This window comes from Bombus pascuorum, chromosome 13, assembly GCF_905332965.1.
Source record: "Bombus pascuorum chromosome 13, iyBomPasc1.1, whole genome shotgun sequence".
In the NCBI taxonomy this organism is placed as follows: Eukaryota; Metazoa; Arthropoda; class Insecta; order Hymenoptera; family Apidae; genus Bombus; species Bombus pascuorum.
In genome coordinates this window covers 4,423,868-4,443,323 of record NC_083500.1, presented here as the reverse complement: position 1 = coordinate 4,443,323, position 19,456 = coordinate 4,423,868, and the positions used below count along the sequence as shown (strand labels likewise).

Here is a 19,456-nt window from a genome sequence, read left to right as displayed (position 1 = left end):
CCAAAACATTTTTCCAATTTTTTATACCTAACTGTAATAGGATGAAATATGATGATCTCAGATCAGATAGATTCGAATTCTGTAGCGAGCAAATTGATCCATCGAATGTATACCGTGTGTCATTTCGTTGCGAGTTTCATAACAGATATTTCAACGTTTTTAATTCCGACGTTGCATCTTTTTGCCGTTTCTTTTTTACGCGGCTCGAAGCGGAACGATCCTGGAAATTAATGGCACGGTAGTGAGCCACGACATTTAAATGCGGCATAAAAATTCACCTGCTGCACCACACAGTGGTTGCACCTGTATTCATAAGGTTGTTGCGAACGAATTGTGAAACTTACAGATTAATAGGGGGCATTTAAACATTCCCGTAAATTACCCAGTGTGATATAATTTCCCAGGTACGAGGCAACGAGTGCTTAGCACACTCGAACGGTATTGTTTTCATTTTCCTGAGTGCAAAATTTTTCATTACTCTTGAGAACGGTAGCTAAATCATCTGAACTTTCGTCGATAAGCGAATCGTGTAGGTTTTCAAGTATCCGTTTCGACAAAACTTTGCAGATATACGAATCCCATCAATTTTTAATAATATTTTTCATATATTATAATCTGCTTAAAGCAGCTCATACATCAGCTGGACCTTGGTTTTCACTAGAGACAAAAGTTCATCGTTAGAAATGATAGTAACCTTGGATAATTTGTATTTTCGAATTACTGTTCAATTTTACATCATGAAAATTATACGATGTCCGTTTCTTAACGATCACCGCAATGTCTAGAACGAATAACGTTAGAAGTGCTGAACAAAGGCGATTAAGGATTGTATACGAATGCAGCCTGGCGCATAATAATTCTGAACGATCCTTTACTGCAGCGTTAAATGTTTCGCAGAGCGTCGACCTCGACGTTGTTTTCGAATTGGAGGTTAAAGAGACGTGATATAAAATTGTAATTACATGTAATACATAAAACCAATCAAGAGAATGAACAGGCAATGGAGGAATAATATTACACCAGTAGCTAATGATCGGATACAAAATTTTACACCTTCGTCATCGTAAAATAAAATGGAAAAATTAAACAATTGTTCAGTCCATACTAAGGCTTTGGAAATTTTTCAAGAAATCTCTTCTTCGATGGTAGCGTCACGTCTTTTCAATCCAGCGGAAGAGCTGCAGGTTCCGATAGATTGGCTTTAAATCCGCGCGCCTTATTCCCGGACACGCTATAGAGAACACTCGATGCAAGTTTCCAGCAGGTGCAGTGTTCGGGCAACGATTCCTTTATCGCCGGGCTTTTTCATCAGAATTACAAACAATCGGTCCCGAGTATGCTTTTTAATCCGACCCAATAAAACAATCGAGCGTTCCGAGTCTTCTTGACTCTTCTCTTTCTTCCTTTCTATCTCCTCTTCTTTCTTTCACTTCCCGTCTATTTTGCGACTGCCGCGTCTTCAAGTCGATGAGGTCACAGAGAAATCCTCACCCTCCTCGATGTCCCTCTTTATCCCTCTGCTCGTTGCAGTTCCAACCCTCTTTGTGCGCTTCCCAAACCCTCCTCTCTTTCGCTCTTTCGCGGCTCTTCCCGTTCTTTCAGTTCTTCTTCGTTACTCCCGTGGGAACACCGGCAGCGATGCTCGACCTTCGTCTCTTTTTAAAACAATCGAGCCTCGTAAACAACGTCATTCCCAGCTCTTTGTTTTGGCCGGCCATCTTGCCGCTTCAGGGGAAGAGAATGACTGAACTCGGTGAGCGTTCTCTCGCTGCGTCGACGATTATTTTTACCGCGCTCTGCTTCGAATAATCCAGCCCTCGTGGGGCTTCGTCGCTTTTGCCTGAAAGTAATCTGTTTGTTCTCGTCGGTGGCAATTTTGGCTCGATGCTTCGAAAGCAATTGCGTTTATTATACATCGCGCTTAATGATCCAGCTACTTCGTTAATGCCAAGTACGTACTATGTATTTGCCAACCATGCAAAACGTTCCGCAACGTTTTCAGAGCTACATTTAAATCGTGAACCAACCGCGAGTTATAATTTCCTTTTCATGAATATAAAACACTTGCTTACAAGGTATAGGCAATTTCCAGTAGATCTTAGACGAAACTCTTATTTGGAGTTCCCGGAATTTCGAAGAACGTCGGACGCCAGAGAGCGCGTTACTCGAAGTAGAAGAGTATTTGGACTTGACAGACGAGCCTCCTTCTGACGCTACTTGGCAGGCTTACGATTTCGTCCCCGCAATCCATTTCCGTGTAGAAGCTTTCCAGTCCTTTTCTTCCTTGCTGTACCTGCGGCATAAAAAGCCACGAAATCCTATAAAGCTCGAAAGAGTAGGCGGTAGAATGAAAAGCTCTTAGCATGTCGGCATCCGTTACAATCCGGCGTACTTGCTGGACTACAAATGGACCTTGACAATTTAAGAGGGTCCTGCAATCGGGCGAAACGAAATTATTTGCTGCGATACCCATCCATGGTAACTCGAGGTGAAAAAGTTTCACCACGCCCCGGTAAAATTGTAATAGCAGTGATGAAACAAACGTTGACGTGTCGTAAATTTAATGGAACGAATGGGACCTTTGCGACTTGCTTTAGATTTTCCCTGAAAAATAGCGGCGTTCCAGAAAAACAGGCGCTTTTCTTGTTTCCATTAAATATTGTTTTATTCAATTCTTTTGTAATATATTACTCACGGCTAAACTATCTGGTTGATAGTATTCGGTATTTGCATTTTTATCACGAGTATAGCGTAACCTTGTAAGAAACGGAGGAGCATAGGGAATTTTCGAAAAAGATTTTATAATAAAAATATTTCTGTCGACACGTACGTAGAAAGTATTCGGGATTAATATGTTCGAGCCTCGTTCATAAGTAATTTAGAGTCGACGCAACGCTGAGAACGGACGAGGCATTAAGTCGAAGGGTGAGGAGCAGAATCGAGGGTGAGAAGCAAGCGATAATGGCGGTTATGGAAGGTGGAGGCGGAGAGACTCAGCGATCCCACTTTCGAAGACACGCCGTGCAGAGTGACGAGAAGGCATAAAGACGCGAAAACGCCCGATGAATACTTAACGTCCTCTTCGGTGTCCCTGAAGAACTGCGTGGTGAAACGCTTTTGATCCCTGGAACCGTCCTTTCCCTGTCAACGCGAAAAATAAGAAACCATTTTTCGTCGTTAACTTGCGGATACCATTCTGTCACGTACCATGCTAATGCCCAGCTTCGTAACGACGAAACTTTAATGAAACGTTGAGTAATAGTTCCGACATTGTTGCTGCCACGTGGATTTAATGCCATTCGAAACTTTAATGCGAGAGGAAGGATTTAAGATTTAGGTTCGCATTCACAATATTTTTTAACGCGTTCTATCAGCCACAGTACACCTGGAAAGCTCTCTACATGCGCAACACAGATTCTTTTCATCCGCTGCTAAATTTCTATGAGAGATTATGCATCCCCGATTCCTATGTATGAATTTTTATCGCTTGTATAAAGTTTCTCGCATAGAAAGAAAGAAATTTCGCTCGGTTTAAGCGATCGAAGCATACGATTAAGCATACAAATTGTCGCGGAAAGTGTCATTTTCGGTTAAAATACGCGCAACAAGGAAAAACTGTGTCCTTTAAGAAATAAGTTTCACTCCAGTGACGCCTTTACGTAACTGGCGAATAGCAAAGACCGGAGGAAGTCTGATGACGACGGGTTGGAGAGGAAAGAGACGGTCGTCAGGGGTGTGTGTGGTTGAATAGCGAGTAAGGCGCCAGGAGAACAACAAACCGCCACGAGACCGCGATGGCTGACGCTCCGCTCTAATGGCACCACTCAAGATGCAATATCGCTGCATGAATATTATATAGCATCCACACGACCAACATCTGCCAGATACTCGCGTCTTTACAGCCATCTTAGACGGTCGTATCGTCGCGGAGGTCCGTGTATCAGTAAAGGCTGGCACACCGAGAGACGAGTATACGTGTGTCTCGACACGGGGTGGCTGCCGTTTTCTCGGCTACAGCCGCGTGTACCCACGTTTCTACGTATGTACCAGGGACTCCACTTAGCTTGAAAAGCTATGATTATTTCAAGGTGCACTCACAAAAATTGGCTGGCCTGCTGTGCGCTGGCTAGAATCGGCCTTCAAGGGGATCGTTCGTGCACCACCCTTTTCGGCGGTATGTTGCGCCTTTTCCAAACGTTGCTCTTGAAAGAACCGGCGGCCCTTTGATGCCAGATCGCCGGAACTTGGCTTAAAGAGGCCGTTTTCCGGTTAATGTTGGATGCTCCGTCGAATATCGGGATTTTGACGTTTGCCTCTTCGATGATACGATTGCTGCCACCATATGGCCGATCGCGTTGGTTATTTGTTGCTTCAGAATCCTTCGTACCTGTCCATTTTTCAATGCTTTCGAATATCGATTGTGAACGATGAAAGCTTTGAATTGACGATCGTACTGTGCGATCTTTTTTTTTGCGGCTTTCGATACGGAAAATTGATCAAAGACAGAGTGCGTTTCGAGGATTATCGAAGCAAATGGTCGGTCGACGAATATAACCAAGGAAGATTTATATTATCGTGGAAAAATCGGGGATCGCCTGCTAGTACAAAATGCTGTTTTGTTCTCTTTATGTAACTTTGTTGGATTCCTGCGAGATTTATCAGTTTCATGGGATTACCAACTATTTCATGGAACTGGACGGTGCACGTTTTAAATTACGCCGGATGACACACCTGTCACCGGTCTAGCTAATTTGGATTTTCAAAAGCTTCATGAAAATCTACCCTCGTCCAGGCGTCACGCTGTAACACACGTGTGACGCGTTACACGGCCGAAATGTTGGCGAGGAAACCTCGTCCGGTATGTACGGCCACGTCTCGCGGGTGCAACGCATTCAATTAATTGTTAACATGATTCACGATCGCGCGGAGTTAGAGCTTCTGTAGAAATGAAGTGCATTTCAGTTACTTGTGCGAGTATTAATGGAACCCTTTAAAAGCACGTGCTTCCACGGAACGTTCTGCGAAATGTTCAGATTCAATGAATTCTCGTAAATCATAAGGAAAAGAAGATGTTCGAATGATTTCAGAAAAGTTGGCCAAACAGACTTTCGATTCAACTTAGGAAAAGCTTGAAAATAATAAAAAATTAGTATAATTCGTACGAGTTCGTTGATTTGTTTAACGTAGCCACGAGTTGGCGATTTAGTTTGTAATTAATAAAACGCGTCACCTGGCTCTGAAAGGCGGTAAGTCTTCTGGCTTGATGTTTTCACGTGGAAATACTCTCGGAGGATCTTTCTCGGTAATGAATGAAGTTAGTTGAAAAGGGAGTGAAATTTTTGTTGGGACGTCTCGATTCACTGTCGCCCGTTACCGTTTCTTCAGAGGAGAAGTATAACGGCAGGACCTATATTCCGTAATTTCACGTTTTAACATTTCATTCGAGCACGTTGTCGAGTGATACGGTGATTTCGAAGGAATCGAGTTAAAAGACGAGCTCGAGCGGCCAAGTCAAATAAGATGCGAACGTGTCGAGTGTGAAACATTAACGAGGAGTAAACACGTAAAGAGACCGGCGTACGTAGATTGACGAATAAATAGATAGGTGCATGTACAAACATACATATAGCAGATGTAGGATCGCAAGAGAAGAAGCCATGGTCTGTCAAATTTCAGTGAGGCTTTGGAAAACGGCATAGAATTGAATTTCACATTGTTTTCTGAAACTTATCCACATTCTTAGCTTCTTGTCACGAAATAGGCGTCCGCATGTCTGACGCGTTTACAATTCAAACAATTTTAAATTGCCTCGCGTGCGTCAGATGTGTGTAGTTTTCATAGTCGTTTATTCAACGTCAGGCCACGTATAAGGTTTTATTACATCACACAGTCCCCACAAAATACAGGAATATAATTTTGACGGTCACTTGCGCGTTTTTACACGCTACACGAAAATATTAATTTACTTAACGAAATTTATTTCACTTAAAATAAACCCATGCGCTCGTGCGTCACGTTTTCAATTCTACTTCATTTTTATGCGGGGATTAATGGGAACGGAACCAGGAAATGAATATCAACGTTTCGTCGTGCGCCTGCATAAATGTGAAACTCAAGAGGGAAACGCTACTCTCTTCCTCGAAATGTAATATTTCCAGCGTATGAGAAGAAAATTGTTATAATTTCTAGAAGAGTACTAATTACCGACCGTGTATTTTTGCCAGTTAACTTGAAACGTAATTGGAACAAAGGGAACTCAATTTTCAAAAACATTTCCCCATTGCTATCATTAAATGTAAACGATAGATGTATCTAGAAAAACCACAAGATAATATCACGGTGCTCGCTTTGATCTCTTGCTACGAAACGTACCTCTGCTGTCAGAATTTCTGCGCACCCATGAAGGGGGAGGAATTTTTTTTCATAATTTGCAAGCACCCTCGATTTATACAGGATAGCCTCATGGGTCTGATCTCGCCTCATTAACTGCGAATCAGCAGAACATAATACCGCTTGAAAAAAAGCGTCCAAGGTAGATAGAGCGACAGAGGAAGGATGAGGATGGGTGATGGTTGGAAAAAGAAAAAGGCGGGACAAGCGTGAGATAGGAAGGAGAGACAGGAGTAGAAAAAGAGGACACGACAGGAGGAAAGAGTGGAGGAAATTTCGGGACATGGAGTTATCAGGTGGGGACGTGGAAGAGGTAATAGCCTGTGAAGGGAGGAGAGCAGGAGGCGCGGAGATTGTAAAATCGATGAGGTTCTTTCGCGCTTGGCGCGAGTCAAGTTCCTTAGGGTACCTGACGTTTCCTCATTTCTTCCGAAGTCGTCGAACGTTACGGGGCCGCGAATTGCTCTCGGTTTTTTCTTTAGCTCGGCTTAAAACACGACAAATTCTCTCAGCCCTTGGCCCGGAACCTGGCAACCAGGGACCGGGGGAGGGAGGTTGAGAAAGCTATTTCCCGCTGTAAAGCGAGCTGTCTGCAGTAAGTATAAACTCCGGAGCTCAAAGGTGCTCGAGGCGCCTTCGAAACTCGCCGACTAGAAGTTGCACCCCCATTTGAGGGCGAGCGTACGCGCGCGCGCGCCAACAATCGTGACCCCATCCTCTATGCCCATGGGATTCGGAAGTTTGCGTTTTCTTCGCCCGGCCCCCCCCCCTTCTTTTACCGTCTTTCCTCGCTTCCACGCCGAGTCGCTCCCGTCGAGGGAATTTTTTTAAAAGCGGCGAACAATTTGAGATAATGGTTCGGTAGAGATGGATTTATGTTCTCCGGCTGCGAGAGCCTGTTATAATTCACTTTTCCGGGAATTTATGGACCAACCTTTTTGCAGATTGGTGTTATGTTTTGTACCTGTCCGCGCTCTCTTGTGGTTTCATTACAGTGATTGGAACGATCAGTGAACTGCCATTCAATCAGATTGGTCGATTGATATTTTTTTTATCGTTATCGTGTGTGACGAATTAAGCAAATACAGCTGCTTATTGTCTCTTCGTTATCGCAGCTTTCTTCCGCTTCGTTGGAATTTACATTCATTTCTGAATCCTGAATTTATTCCACCCTGTCATAATAAGCATCTTTTCTGGAATTACATGTATACGTAACACTAATCCGTTAATAACAACGCGAAACTTAAGCACTATGCGAAACTACCAACTACAGTGTAGCTGCATTATTCCGTTAAGTTTTCGTTCTTCTCGTACTTCTTGTTGTTTCAGTCGGTATTTGTTGAAGTAGAAGTGGTTTCCACTGTTCGCAGTTTCTGCGTAGTACTGGATTTAGCAGTACATCGCTTTGGAATCGGAATCTGAGACATTACCTTTCTGTTTGTCGCGTAAAGGATCGGAAAGAGCAAATTAAATTTGAAACAAAAATCTTCTTTTATTATTAATGGAAAAAGGACTACGCTTTGATGAAGACGTATTGTGTATATGCCATTAATAAAGAGAAAATTCGTACCTCGCTTTACGACGCTGGCCTTAGTAGCTCTTTGGATTAAAGACATTTAAAAAACAGGAAAGGTATTGTAGGAGATATATTAAAAGCGAAAAAATTGTTTAATTTTACTATTCAAGAAAGGAAAAAGTATTATGCCTTGATGAAAATTTATCATAGACGAAGAAAGCCTTCATCGCTTCTTTTACAATACGGCGTTCTATCTTCTTCCCTTGTCAGTAGCTCTTTGCGCTGCAGTTGCTTGAATCCCTATTCCCTTCGGGAATTTAAGAACAAGAGCCTTCGCGCAAGAAACCTTCCTCTCTTTCCGCGTCCTTTGATACGCTCGCTTGTTTCTGGATTTCAGATTTCTACAAGGTGAATATCGTACTGTTCGCAGTTTTCTTGATGCTCGTGGGACTTTTATCTCATTCAATCCATAGAATTACACATTTCGTTACAAAACACCGTGTTGGCTTGAACGATTACCTTCGATGCGTCGTGATAAAACAACGGGACGTCGATATCCGAATTAAAGAAAATTTTATACCAGCCGATCACCGTTAAATTCCGAAAACACCAATTAAATTTCCCGGTTGCTGCTTTCACTTTTTATCAAAGCGTAAAACGCAGCAGCCCGCGAAACGCAAATACAAACGCGGTACCGCATTGATCCGCTATCGAAAATCGAATCGATCCGAACTGGTTCCGGTTTAACGGCGAATCGAGGATCGACGCGGTGCCATGCACCCGTCGTTATAATAAATTTACGCTCGATACTCGTCCGCGCAGGGCTAGGATACGCGATATTCATATTTATTTATGAGGAATGTACGCGACCCTATTGATTTTTCGACCTTAACGCCGTCGGCTCGTTATTCGAGCGCCACCCTTTCAGCCTTTCACGCGGTTCCACGGCCGAACAAAGCGAGCCTGACATAGCCGGCACAAGTCCAAAACGGTATGATGTTCAATTTCGCGGAGCATGATTTAAATATTAAATTAGCAGTGGCGCGAGCTGTACGGCAAAAATTATTGCACGTCGGAAAAAATAAATAAATACCGGTTTCTTAGCGGACGAGCTACGTGTTCTTCACGTGTATCGTCGCGACCCGTCGAATAAAACCAGATTGAAAGTTTGCAGCGGAAAATGCGATGAAAAAGATCGAAATGTAAAATATTTCGAAATGAATCGAAAGAAATTTCCATTGTTGTACAATAGAACTGAGTTATATCCTGACAAATATTAAATTTCAATTATCTTTCGTCGATATCGTTTCGAATGTTTATTGTAGATAATTTAAAATTAAATTTAAAGCGTGAAATGAATGATTGTGTGTATCGATTTTCAATAAAACCGAATAATTCTTTCAGCTATTTCTACACCGCCCTGTTCGTATGTAAAATACAATAGCCTGGAGGATATACTGTCACAGGATTTAGGATTCACTCAACTGGAGTTCACCCCTACCGTCGTATCGAAAATGAGGTAAGAGTTGATTAACCTGCGGCATGCATGTGTTATTAGGTTATCATAAACAGGCTTATTATAAACCTTTTTACGCCGACGCTTCATTTTTATCGACGTTAAATCAACCCTTTCGCTCTTACCCATTTATATATACACTCTCTTTAAATAGTAACGATGTCGTTAGAGCACGCATGATGGAAAATGTTTTTTGAAAGAGAAGATTGTTTACGGATGAAATTTATTGGAAAACAATCACTCTATATTCTATATACATGTATCAGAATTCTAATAATAGTGCTTTCTTCTTGCCGCATTAAATTGGAGACAGTAATATAGAAAAAATTGCAATTACGAAATGAATGAGAGCGTAGCGGAACTAGGTGTAAGTATTAAATTCGAAATTTGAATGTCGGAATATTCACTTCACAATTTCTCTTTCGTTGTAGTTTCTTCAATCGTGTAATTACTTACGCTATGGACAAATTACAAAGCGTATCGTTAATTTAGTATTTAATAAGCTGATATAATCAACGCTGAAACACTGTTTAAATTCTATCGAGCCAGTAAATTATCATTTATCAGCGTAGACTTTTCTCTTTCAAATACTCTCTATTTCAACAAAAGTAAAGCAGGAAATTGGAATTATTACAATGTAATTATTTACTACAGTTTAAATAAATTCATACGATCGATATCTACGTAAATATATTAGGATATCCGATTCATCAAAAGATCTTTATCGATTTCTCAACCAGTACTGAATCCATCGTCGTTGAATCTCTTGCCTTGACAAATTCGCTTACATCGTAGAATTATAAATTTCCGAAATATTTTGAGCGATGAACCGTAGAGAAAAAGCGGCAGGGTAGCGATAAAAATCAACGGAGTACCGGACGATTATTTACGGCGGAGCTAGCAACAGCACGAATAGAAATTAAACGCGAACAGCAGTTTAACGCGATAATTAATTCGAAATCAGCAGAACCGCTCGCAGATTAACAGACATCCAAGCGCCGGTTTTAGTTGTCTCGCTCTAGTTTGCGTCTGCAACCTCGTCGTCGCTCGTTTCTACCCTTGGTCGTGTAGTTGCTGCAGATAAACGTGAATACTTCATAAGCTCGTAATCCTGAAACAAAACGCCCGCCAAGAACAAAAGGATCCGCTCCTGGGTCTCTGTCTAGCACGGCAACCTTTCGTTTCCACTTGCACGGCTAGCAGCCAGCTCTCTCGATACGCACTGGCAACAACCTCCGAGGGGTCGCGTCTTCCTCCTTTCGCGTTTCTTTTCCCTTCTCCGGCTATTTAAGTAAGTCTTAACCGAGTCGCGAAGCCAGTCGGTTATTAAAAGTCACTCTCTGCTGGCAATGAAACCAGCTGCCAACTTTACTTCGCCTTTTGTTTGCGACGCTGAATGGATCTGATGTCGAGGAGGAGGGGGTTAATGGTTTACGCGAGGGTGGAAGATGGCCTCGAGGTCTTTTTCGGGCGTTCTATCGCAACCGTGAACGATTGAACCGTTTCTTTTGATGTCTTTTTAGATTTGGGGAAGGTGTAAGTAGAATCGATAGGGTAGGACGGGAGACTGGGAGATTTTTTCGGTCGAGGGTCCCTTTTTTATTGTTTGAGAAAATACTCGTACGTCTCTATAGAATAAGCTTGGGTTTGGTAAAATTGAATTAGGATATATCGAGAAACAGAAATTGAGATTCCTTTTGTTAAGAGCCAGACTCGAGGCGAACAGTCGTTTTTCATAGAATCTTTCGTTTTTTAACAAAAAATTTCAAAATTCAATTTTCAAGTCAAGTTGAATCCTCTGTTTCCGTAAAGATAAAATATCTCTAATTTTTAGTCGATACTCGCTATATTTTCAGCATCATTACCATCGTTTCGATACGTTTTTTCTTTTGTGAAAAAGGACTTACAAATCATTTCATCAGAAATACGGTCTATATGAAAAACACAGTTGTACATTTTACGCAAAGGAAAATAAATATCTCGCGAACATTAGCTCTTTCATTTAGATTTTCGAGGATCGACCGTGTTACCATTGCGTCTGCCAAAATCCACCTCCAGTATTTGTGGTAGATATTTACTTTAGATGTTACTAAAAAAATACACGGCACCGTAAAAAATTTCACGGGAAAAGGAACAGGGCGAACCAGTTGAACCAATTTCGGTAACATTCGACCAACCGAGTTGCAAAACCAACGGAACGAAGTCCGAATATTACATACCGTAAATCATTATCAGAAAACACAATCAGCTTTTCGAATCGCCGGCACATTGTCCTTCTATGTTGTTCGTCCGTAGCAAAAATAGAATCCTCCTGAAAATCCTATTTTCTCGGATCGTGTTGGACGTCAAGCACCACTGCTGGCCGAAACAAAATTGCGAAACAGTATTAGGTATACGCGTTTCAGTTCTCGTGGAAGCTGAAACAAATAGTAATTTTCATTTTCAGACAGCGACCGATGTTTGTAGAATGTGAAAGTTTCTCGATAATACAATTATGGATAGAAAAATGGTAGTCAGTCGTCGAGGAAATAGGAGGATCTGGAATTTCTAAGTTTTCCTTTAAAGAGAGGACTACGGGCAATCTTCTTATAAAATATGTTCCCATTTACAGAGGTTGTGTAGTTAGTAATCTACCCTAAATCCTACGTTGACCTTTTTTCAAGCTTAACTTCCTCTTGTAATTTAATTTTTTGCAGCTGCAATTTATATTGGACCATCGGATAAGTCTAATTTCTGTATACTTGGAAATTAAGAGTTGAAACAGTTTGCTATTTTTTCTTTTCTTTTCTTTTTTTTTTTTTTTTTTTTTTTAATTAATGAGAAGAAAAGTATTCAAAAACGAGAATCTGATTTTGCCGATGTTTGAAGTCCTTTCAAATGATCGAGTTAAGTTTATCCGGATCGATGCTATTACATGGCATTAACGACCCGATCATCGTAACGGTTACAGCTCCATAAAGTCTTGGCAAGCCTCAGCGATGATACATCTTGTAATCTCTTTTCCTCTAGGAATAACGGAGTTCCTCTCTCGCCCGCAGGCCATAATCTATTTCTCTGCTGCATTTCTGCACCACTATCTCCTCTTTCTCTCTCTTTTCTTCCCGTTGCTTCATCGTGTTCACTTTCCGACTTCTTCGCTCGCGCAGCTGAACCACCGTGTCTTTATCCTCTCGAGGGAGGTTTATTCTTGTTAGGTTAAAACCAGAGAAGCAACAGCAAGCAAAACAGCGGTTACGTTCCGCTTACCGATGGTATAACTTTTAAGATCGCCAGCACACGTACCGTTGTTTTATTTGTTTATTTAATCAACATTAATCGTTTAATAAATTGTGCAGTCGATAATTCAGTGGGAGATAATTGTGTATAATTCAATGTACGATATGGGTAATTAAACGTTATTCCAGTCAGAGATGACAGAACGATCAACTACGCCGAAGTTAATCGCTTGACTTAATTCAGAAATTCTTTGGGAGCGGAGTCGATTAAATTGGAAAATTTGTCAATATTACTTGGAGCAAAAATAGAAGATTTGTGAAAATGTACGTGTAGAAAAAATAGTTGATTAATCCGTCGTTTTAGTTTTCGTCAGAAATTATCTCAGTTTCGAATGAATTTTTACTAATTAAACCGTACGTTAATTAAACCACAAGCTTCTTTGGATGGATTATTATGTCCTAGTTTTCAGCTTTCGAACTTTAATAATTCTAACAAAATCCTACAGAAAGCCGTGAAAGTTCTATTGACTTTTGTATCAAATATCAAACGTTGCCATTCATAAATCATTGAGAATTCGTCGATTTGAGATAAACTTCTAACGAAACTATGAAAAAGTAATAACTTTAATAACTTTAAGGCTTATCCTAAGTGTAGTAAATATTCAGTCAGTGTCGGTCGTACCTCGACATTCTTATTCTTCCGGGAACTTCGCATCACAAAAATCAAATCTTAGACTCGTGTTACCGGTTCACTCTGTCGTGTCAAGGTGAGACGACACGCCAGTCAGTCGACGAGGGAAATCGGTATTAAGGGATGAAAGGATTTCGTTGTGGCGTATTTTGCCTGTAATCCAAGTGGGTCACCCCCGACTCCTTTTTTCTCTTATCGCGTTCGAAAGCCGAAAAGTTTTCGAGGCTCTATGAGCTCTACACTTCTTTGCCCGCACAGGGATCAAGCACGATTTTCGGCTACAGAGATTGGAAATCGCACTAGCCGTTATTTCAACCCTCGGATAGTCTCACCCCTGAAACGGCTATTGTGCACGAAACCCTGGAACAAGGTGACTCGTCCTCCTTGCGCCCAGGCTGCGCCTTTTTTCCTGCAACTTGGGAAATTCTGGATCGAGGGAACACCGGATATTACCTCGACCAAACTGAAGATACTTTTCTTGCCGAGAATATTTCTTTTCGGACGTGGCGCCCGCTCGATGGAAATCTGAACGGATTTAACAGAGCAGAAGCTCCCTGAATCTATCTGGAATTCATGGTGGATGGTAGCTCGTCGATGGTATCAATGGTACAGTCTTCTGATTGAGTGTCAGCTATCTGGAGAGGAGGGAAAAAAAGAAAGATAGAATTGTAGAATTGATATCGATAGATAAAAGTTGAATATTATTGGAGAATGATGAAAGTGGATATATAGGACTTGAGTAATGATTGTTATAAAAAAAGGTAGAAAAACGATTCTTGAACGGCTATGAGCTTTACAAATCTTTAGTTATTTCTTTCTATTTTTTAAATTCCTATTTTTACGGTGGAATATGAACTCAATTATCGAAGAAAGTTAATAGCGGCTGCTTACGTCCCGCATTGGAGCTTTCTTCCATATTTTAGCAAACTTTATCGGTGTTCGGGTCTTTTATAAGAAGAATGGCATTCTGATCGATCATTATTCCTTTACTGTTCGCTATTATAATCTTTCTTCCCTACAGAATGCAACAATAGTCCTTTTTTTTTATTTTTAATGCATCGAATAATCTTCATATTGGATATTATAGAGGACCTACCGATCTTTTACAATTTTCTTCACAAATTCTATTAAAATACAAATTGTTCATTAAAATGTGAGATACGTGCTTCTAACATTTTTGGTCAAAAATATTATTCCACGCATTTTTTAAGTATCTTATATATAATGTAAAGCACGCGTATTTCATATATTTCCACTTCGCTCGAAGACATCTGAAAAACGTGAAGGAAAATTTCCACGCTGACGTTTTCCTTTCTTGAATCGACACTTATTCCACGCGCTTTCTCCCGCTCAAAGATTTTTCCCCCCACGTAATTGACCGGCTGCGATTTGTTGTCGGAGATTCGTGATATTTTTCTGCTGTCGATGACATTTTACACAAGAATATTCGATCGTCGCGGCGCTTGTTATTACAAGCCTCGCTAAGGGTTTGTGTCGGGCTATAAATTACTTTTCCAACGAGACGAAGTCGACCGCAGACCCGTCAATAATTCATCGCGGGCCTGCACCCACCGAAAATCCTTTCACATAGACGGGAAAGGCCTGTATGTTACAGCAGAAAAATATTTAATTTACCAAAAACCCCGGTGAAAATATTACGTCGAGATGGAAATTTTCATCGCGAATTTTTATAAACCCTCCCGTGAAAGTTACGCGAGATATAATATGGTGGAATGTGAATTTAGGATGTATCATGTTTTTGACATTTATTTATTTCAACAAATAGAAGCAACTTTTTTTATACCACGTGTCTTTCGAACTTATTTCATCTGCAAAAAAATTTTCAAAAAATGAGTTGAAAATAGAAAATAACGTGCTTTCAGTGAAGACTTCACTCTTCAGAAAATCGGTTTTGAAAATATACCGAATACTTACCTTCGAAGTATTATTTATTTAATTCTATGTAAGTCACAGAACCGAAAAGCATCTTTTTCCCCATCTTGATCGCATTGCCACTGAATAAATTTCCGAAATCTTAGAAGAATATAGAAAAATTAAAAGAAACGAAACATCAAATGAGAATGGCCTCTTGTCTTCCAACTACAACGTATAGATAAACGTCTGACCTTAAATGCTTCTACTAACACGATTACAAATCGTTGAAGAGTTAAAGCTAGGTTCCTTGTCGGAGTATACGTTTTCGTAATGGAGAAGGCATATATTTCAGAGTCAGTTTCATTTACCCTTTCACAGAACTCCCCACTTTCACCCTATTTTTCCTCTCTCCTTTTAACCACTCTACACGACCTACATGTACAAATAAGTAGGTACGCGCGTTTCAAAGTTTTACAAAATGTCTCTTTGTTTTCCTTTAAGTATTCATCTTACGGTCCGTAGCAGTTCCCGTGACTTTTATACGTTTATTTAAATGTTTTAATTCTGTTAATCTTCCTATCGTGTATTGAATTGAATATTCTTCGCTATAATATTTTTCACATTTTTCAGACGCATACTTCACTGTACACTTTAAAATAGTAGCGTGATTCTGGAAAGAAAGCTTCGTGATCTGATACTTCAGAACAGTTGTAAAGTTCGTGTATCGATATCTACAAAGCACAGCTCCTCTTGAATCCCTCGCGCCAGAAAGAAACGTTATTCGTACGTCAGCGCGATATGCAAATGCATTACGGTGACGCGTGTCAGTGTTGGAACGCGACTGATTGTCGCGCAAGGGTTTGAGAAATTGTCTGAGATCCTTGTAGCAGAAGGCGTTACGTGTGAACCTCGATCCGATTTTATCGTCAAACGAAATGTTGACAATTTTGAATCGTGTCACCTGTTGCACTGATGCGATGCATCTCTTCGGATGCGATATTAAAATGCAAACAGTCAAGAACGTTTAAACCGATGCACTTGACTCGCATCACCCTGTGAAAAATGATTGGATCGCATAAAATATGAGACTCCTCGGCGTATTTCTCCTCTTACCAGAGATGAGAAATCAATTCTTAAACAAACTGAATTACGACGATGCTGCATTGAAACATCAGAAAACTTGTGATTTGATTCTGCGACGAATGAAATTAATTTAGGAATTTTTTAAATAACGCTGATATCAATTCTTTTACGTATGTAATATCTTAGAGTTTTAAATTTGTAAATAGTTTACGACTGAACTTGCAAACTCGTTGTAGTGTGAGTAAAATAGCATGCTGCAAGCCAGATGTTTAAGACAACCATTCGAAAGCGTGTGATCTTCCAATTGTAAACTTCGTCAGGAACGATATTTCCAGGCTGAAAAATTTTACAACGATTCCTTTACAACCACTGAAGTGCGATCATAAAGTTAGGAGATCGTAATGTCTAACACGCAATTATGGCTTTACGGCCAGTGGATGTACAATCGACGGAGAGTTACCTCCGGTATAGCTCTTACGTCGATTTATTTGATTAGTTGCTTGGGTAAATCTATCGAGCTTTGGCAATTGTAATTTTATTGTCTGTCAATCACCACATTTAATTTATTGAAATAGAATTTACTTCTGTTTATCGAAATATAATTCTTTTCGTTCACGACGAAACAGCGATCATAAAGGTTTGTTAAAAATTAAATCAATCAACAAATTCGTAATCGATTTCATACAATCACGTTTAATCCTCTATAACGATATTCCTCTTCAAATATTCCTCTCGAATTTTGTACCGTTTTAGAAACCATCTTCTCGAATCTTTTCACGTGGGAACATCTTTTTACGCTATATACCGTTGTCTTGCGTTCTATACGCCGTGAAATTTCCACTTAACAACTTTCGAACAACGATTCTTTCGATTCAACGATTCTTTATTACGGATCTCTCGGTTCGACGAAGTTCGCCGAAGTTTATTGAACGTAAGCATACACGCGAGATATCTCACTGTTCATCTATTTTACAAGTCGCTCGTTCGCCGCATCTTCCATGCCTCGGAAGATAAGATTTTCCCGAAATTTATCGGGGCGAGGCTGGCTGGTACGCCTGGTGCTTTAACGTACTCATTTTCGCTGGCGCAGTCGGGACCTTATCGGTTTTCGAGGAAACTCGGAAGATTCATCGGCGTGGAGCACGGGAGAAAAAATCGGCCGCGTGTGTCTCGCACGTGCAAGACTCCACGATGTAAGTGTGCTCGTAGCCTTCTCTTCCGCCAGAACAATTTATCAGACGTCGGATTTCGGCTAGCTTCGAATCCTGCGGGCCATCGTTCTGTTTCTACGATCCATTTCCTCTACATTTGTTTCGCCTGGATACCAGAAACGTAACCACACACGGGGAATTCTAGGATTCCAAGTTAAATAAAGGGTTGTTTGGTCCGACACTGGCCCAAAAGGTTAGGCGAATGCATGAGAAATGTTTGTTGAAATTAGTTGAAAAAATAATTTTAGAACTATATATAATAGAATAGTTAAACTAATATTACTGATCAAATTTTACAAGCTGCTAACAAGTCCCCTTTCACTTTATCACAGAAAATAGACAATTTGGGTATTTCAGTCAGAGAATTTGGCTTCGATTCTATTCGACTACTCACGCACGTACCTTCCACACAGCACTTACTAACACTCGTACGTTTCCCCTTCCTCTATTTTATACTCTCTTTCACCCATTCCAGACAAATTACGCAGATATTCCCAGGACACATTCGATCACGTCCACCCTGAATTTAGGTCGAACTAGATGGCACACTCAAAATTCAATCGCTCGTTATAAACATTCGCACCAAGTTCTCATTCGCCCCTTTCCATCTGCGGTTAGTGTAGTTAGATACTATTGTTCTAAATAATACAGGAATGACATCGTATTATTTGTGGGAACACTTTTAAATACCCAAATTCATATATTTTTCGTTATCCTTTTTAGTTCCACTCAATGTTCCATTATTTATATTTCGTAAATTACTTGTTATAATCTTCTATAATTCGCAAGATTTCCTCTGACAAAATAATTTCAAGCAACATTTGTTCGAATAAATTTCGCACCTATTTCATTCAAAGTATCCGCTCAACGTGAATTACGAAAGGAATGAAATGTCGGTCGAGCAGGAATCCGATAAACTTCGTTCACGCGATACACATATGCAATTTCGTATTTGCAATCCAGTCGAAGCGTCACGCTAGCCGAAATCGATTTCCGACCAATTCATCTAACGGTTACGTACATTTTTTCCCCTCTGTCTCCTTCTAGTTCTCTCACTGTTTCCACCGACTCTGTTCATCCCCGTGCTCGCCTCCACCTTGCCCCTTTTCGTTTCACATCAGATGACAGCCAATTTTTATTCCAGTGATTGCATTTGCAATTCCCATGCGAAACTCCGTTTTTAGTCACACTTCTCGCGCGTCTCTGATCCCTTCCTCGATTCTTTCCGAATAGCTTTCGCCCTTTCAACAGGGAATACATTTCAACCTCGAAGCATTCAACTGCTGTTTCCTTGCTGCGTTTCCTCCCTCGATGATCGCGGAAAACGCGGCTGATAGATGGCCACCATATTCTCGCTAATAGGTGAAGGAATTTAATCAAAGACCAGCTGGACGAAATGGTATTCGCAAGGCGATGAAGGTAAAAATGAAAAGGATGTTATTAACAAGTTCGTAGCTGGTGATTTTAATCGTAATAAAATACAAAGCCACAAATTCATAGTAATGGAGATAGAAATTGAAAAAGTTTCATTTCACACATAGTGCATTGTGTCATTTATTATCATGCGAATTCTGAATTTACGTATCTAAGTTTAATAGAAGTTCTATTCTACAGACATCGCATTGAAAGTAATATTTTGTAATGTCTTGCACGAATCGTAAAAGCTGTTTTTACTTCCACAATATAAGCGTATCTCTTCTGGCGACTTTTATTTTTCCTCTATATAGTTTCGTTCCGAATGAAGAAGCAGACGTTTTGTCAATAGTGCCACTCGCATGTATTTAATAGCGGCGCTATTTACAGCTAATTATTCTTCACAGAGAACGAGCTCCAGCAGGTTTATTTAACGCTCGTTTTGCACAAAACAGGAAGCCAGCGTTTTCTGCATCTAAAACAAAAGGGGATGGTGTCGAGGGAGAGGGACAATTTCACAAGAACAAGGCATGGCTCCTGAAAACA

At 40.5% G+C, this 19,456-nt stretch overlaps 1 protein-coding gene across 1 annotated transcript in view; it reads left to right on the top strand.

The window, feature by feature from the left end:
- The window catches only part of LOC132913755 (uncharacterized), a 161,333-nt gene that overhangs the window by 51,961 nt on the left and 89,916 nt on the right, over positions 1–19,456 (top strand). The window contains exon 3 of the mRNA XM_060972287.1: positions 9,311–9,425. Coding sequence (XP_060828270.1) covers positions 9,311–9,425 — 115 coding nt within the window. The remainder of the gene's footprint in view (positions 1–9,310; positions 9,426–19,456) is intronic.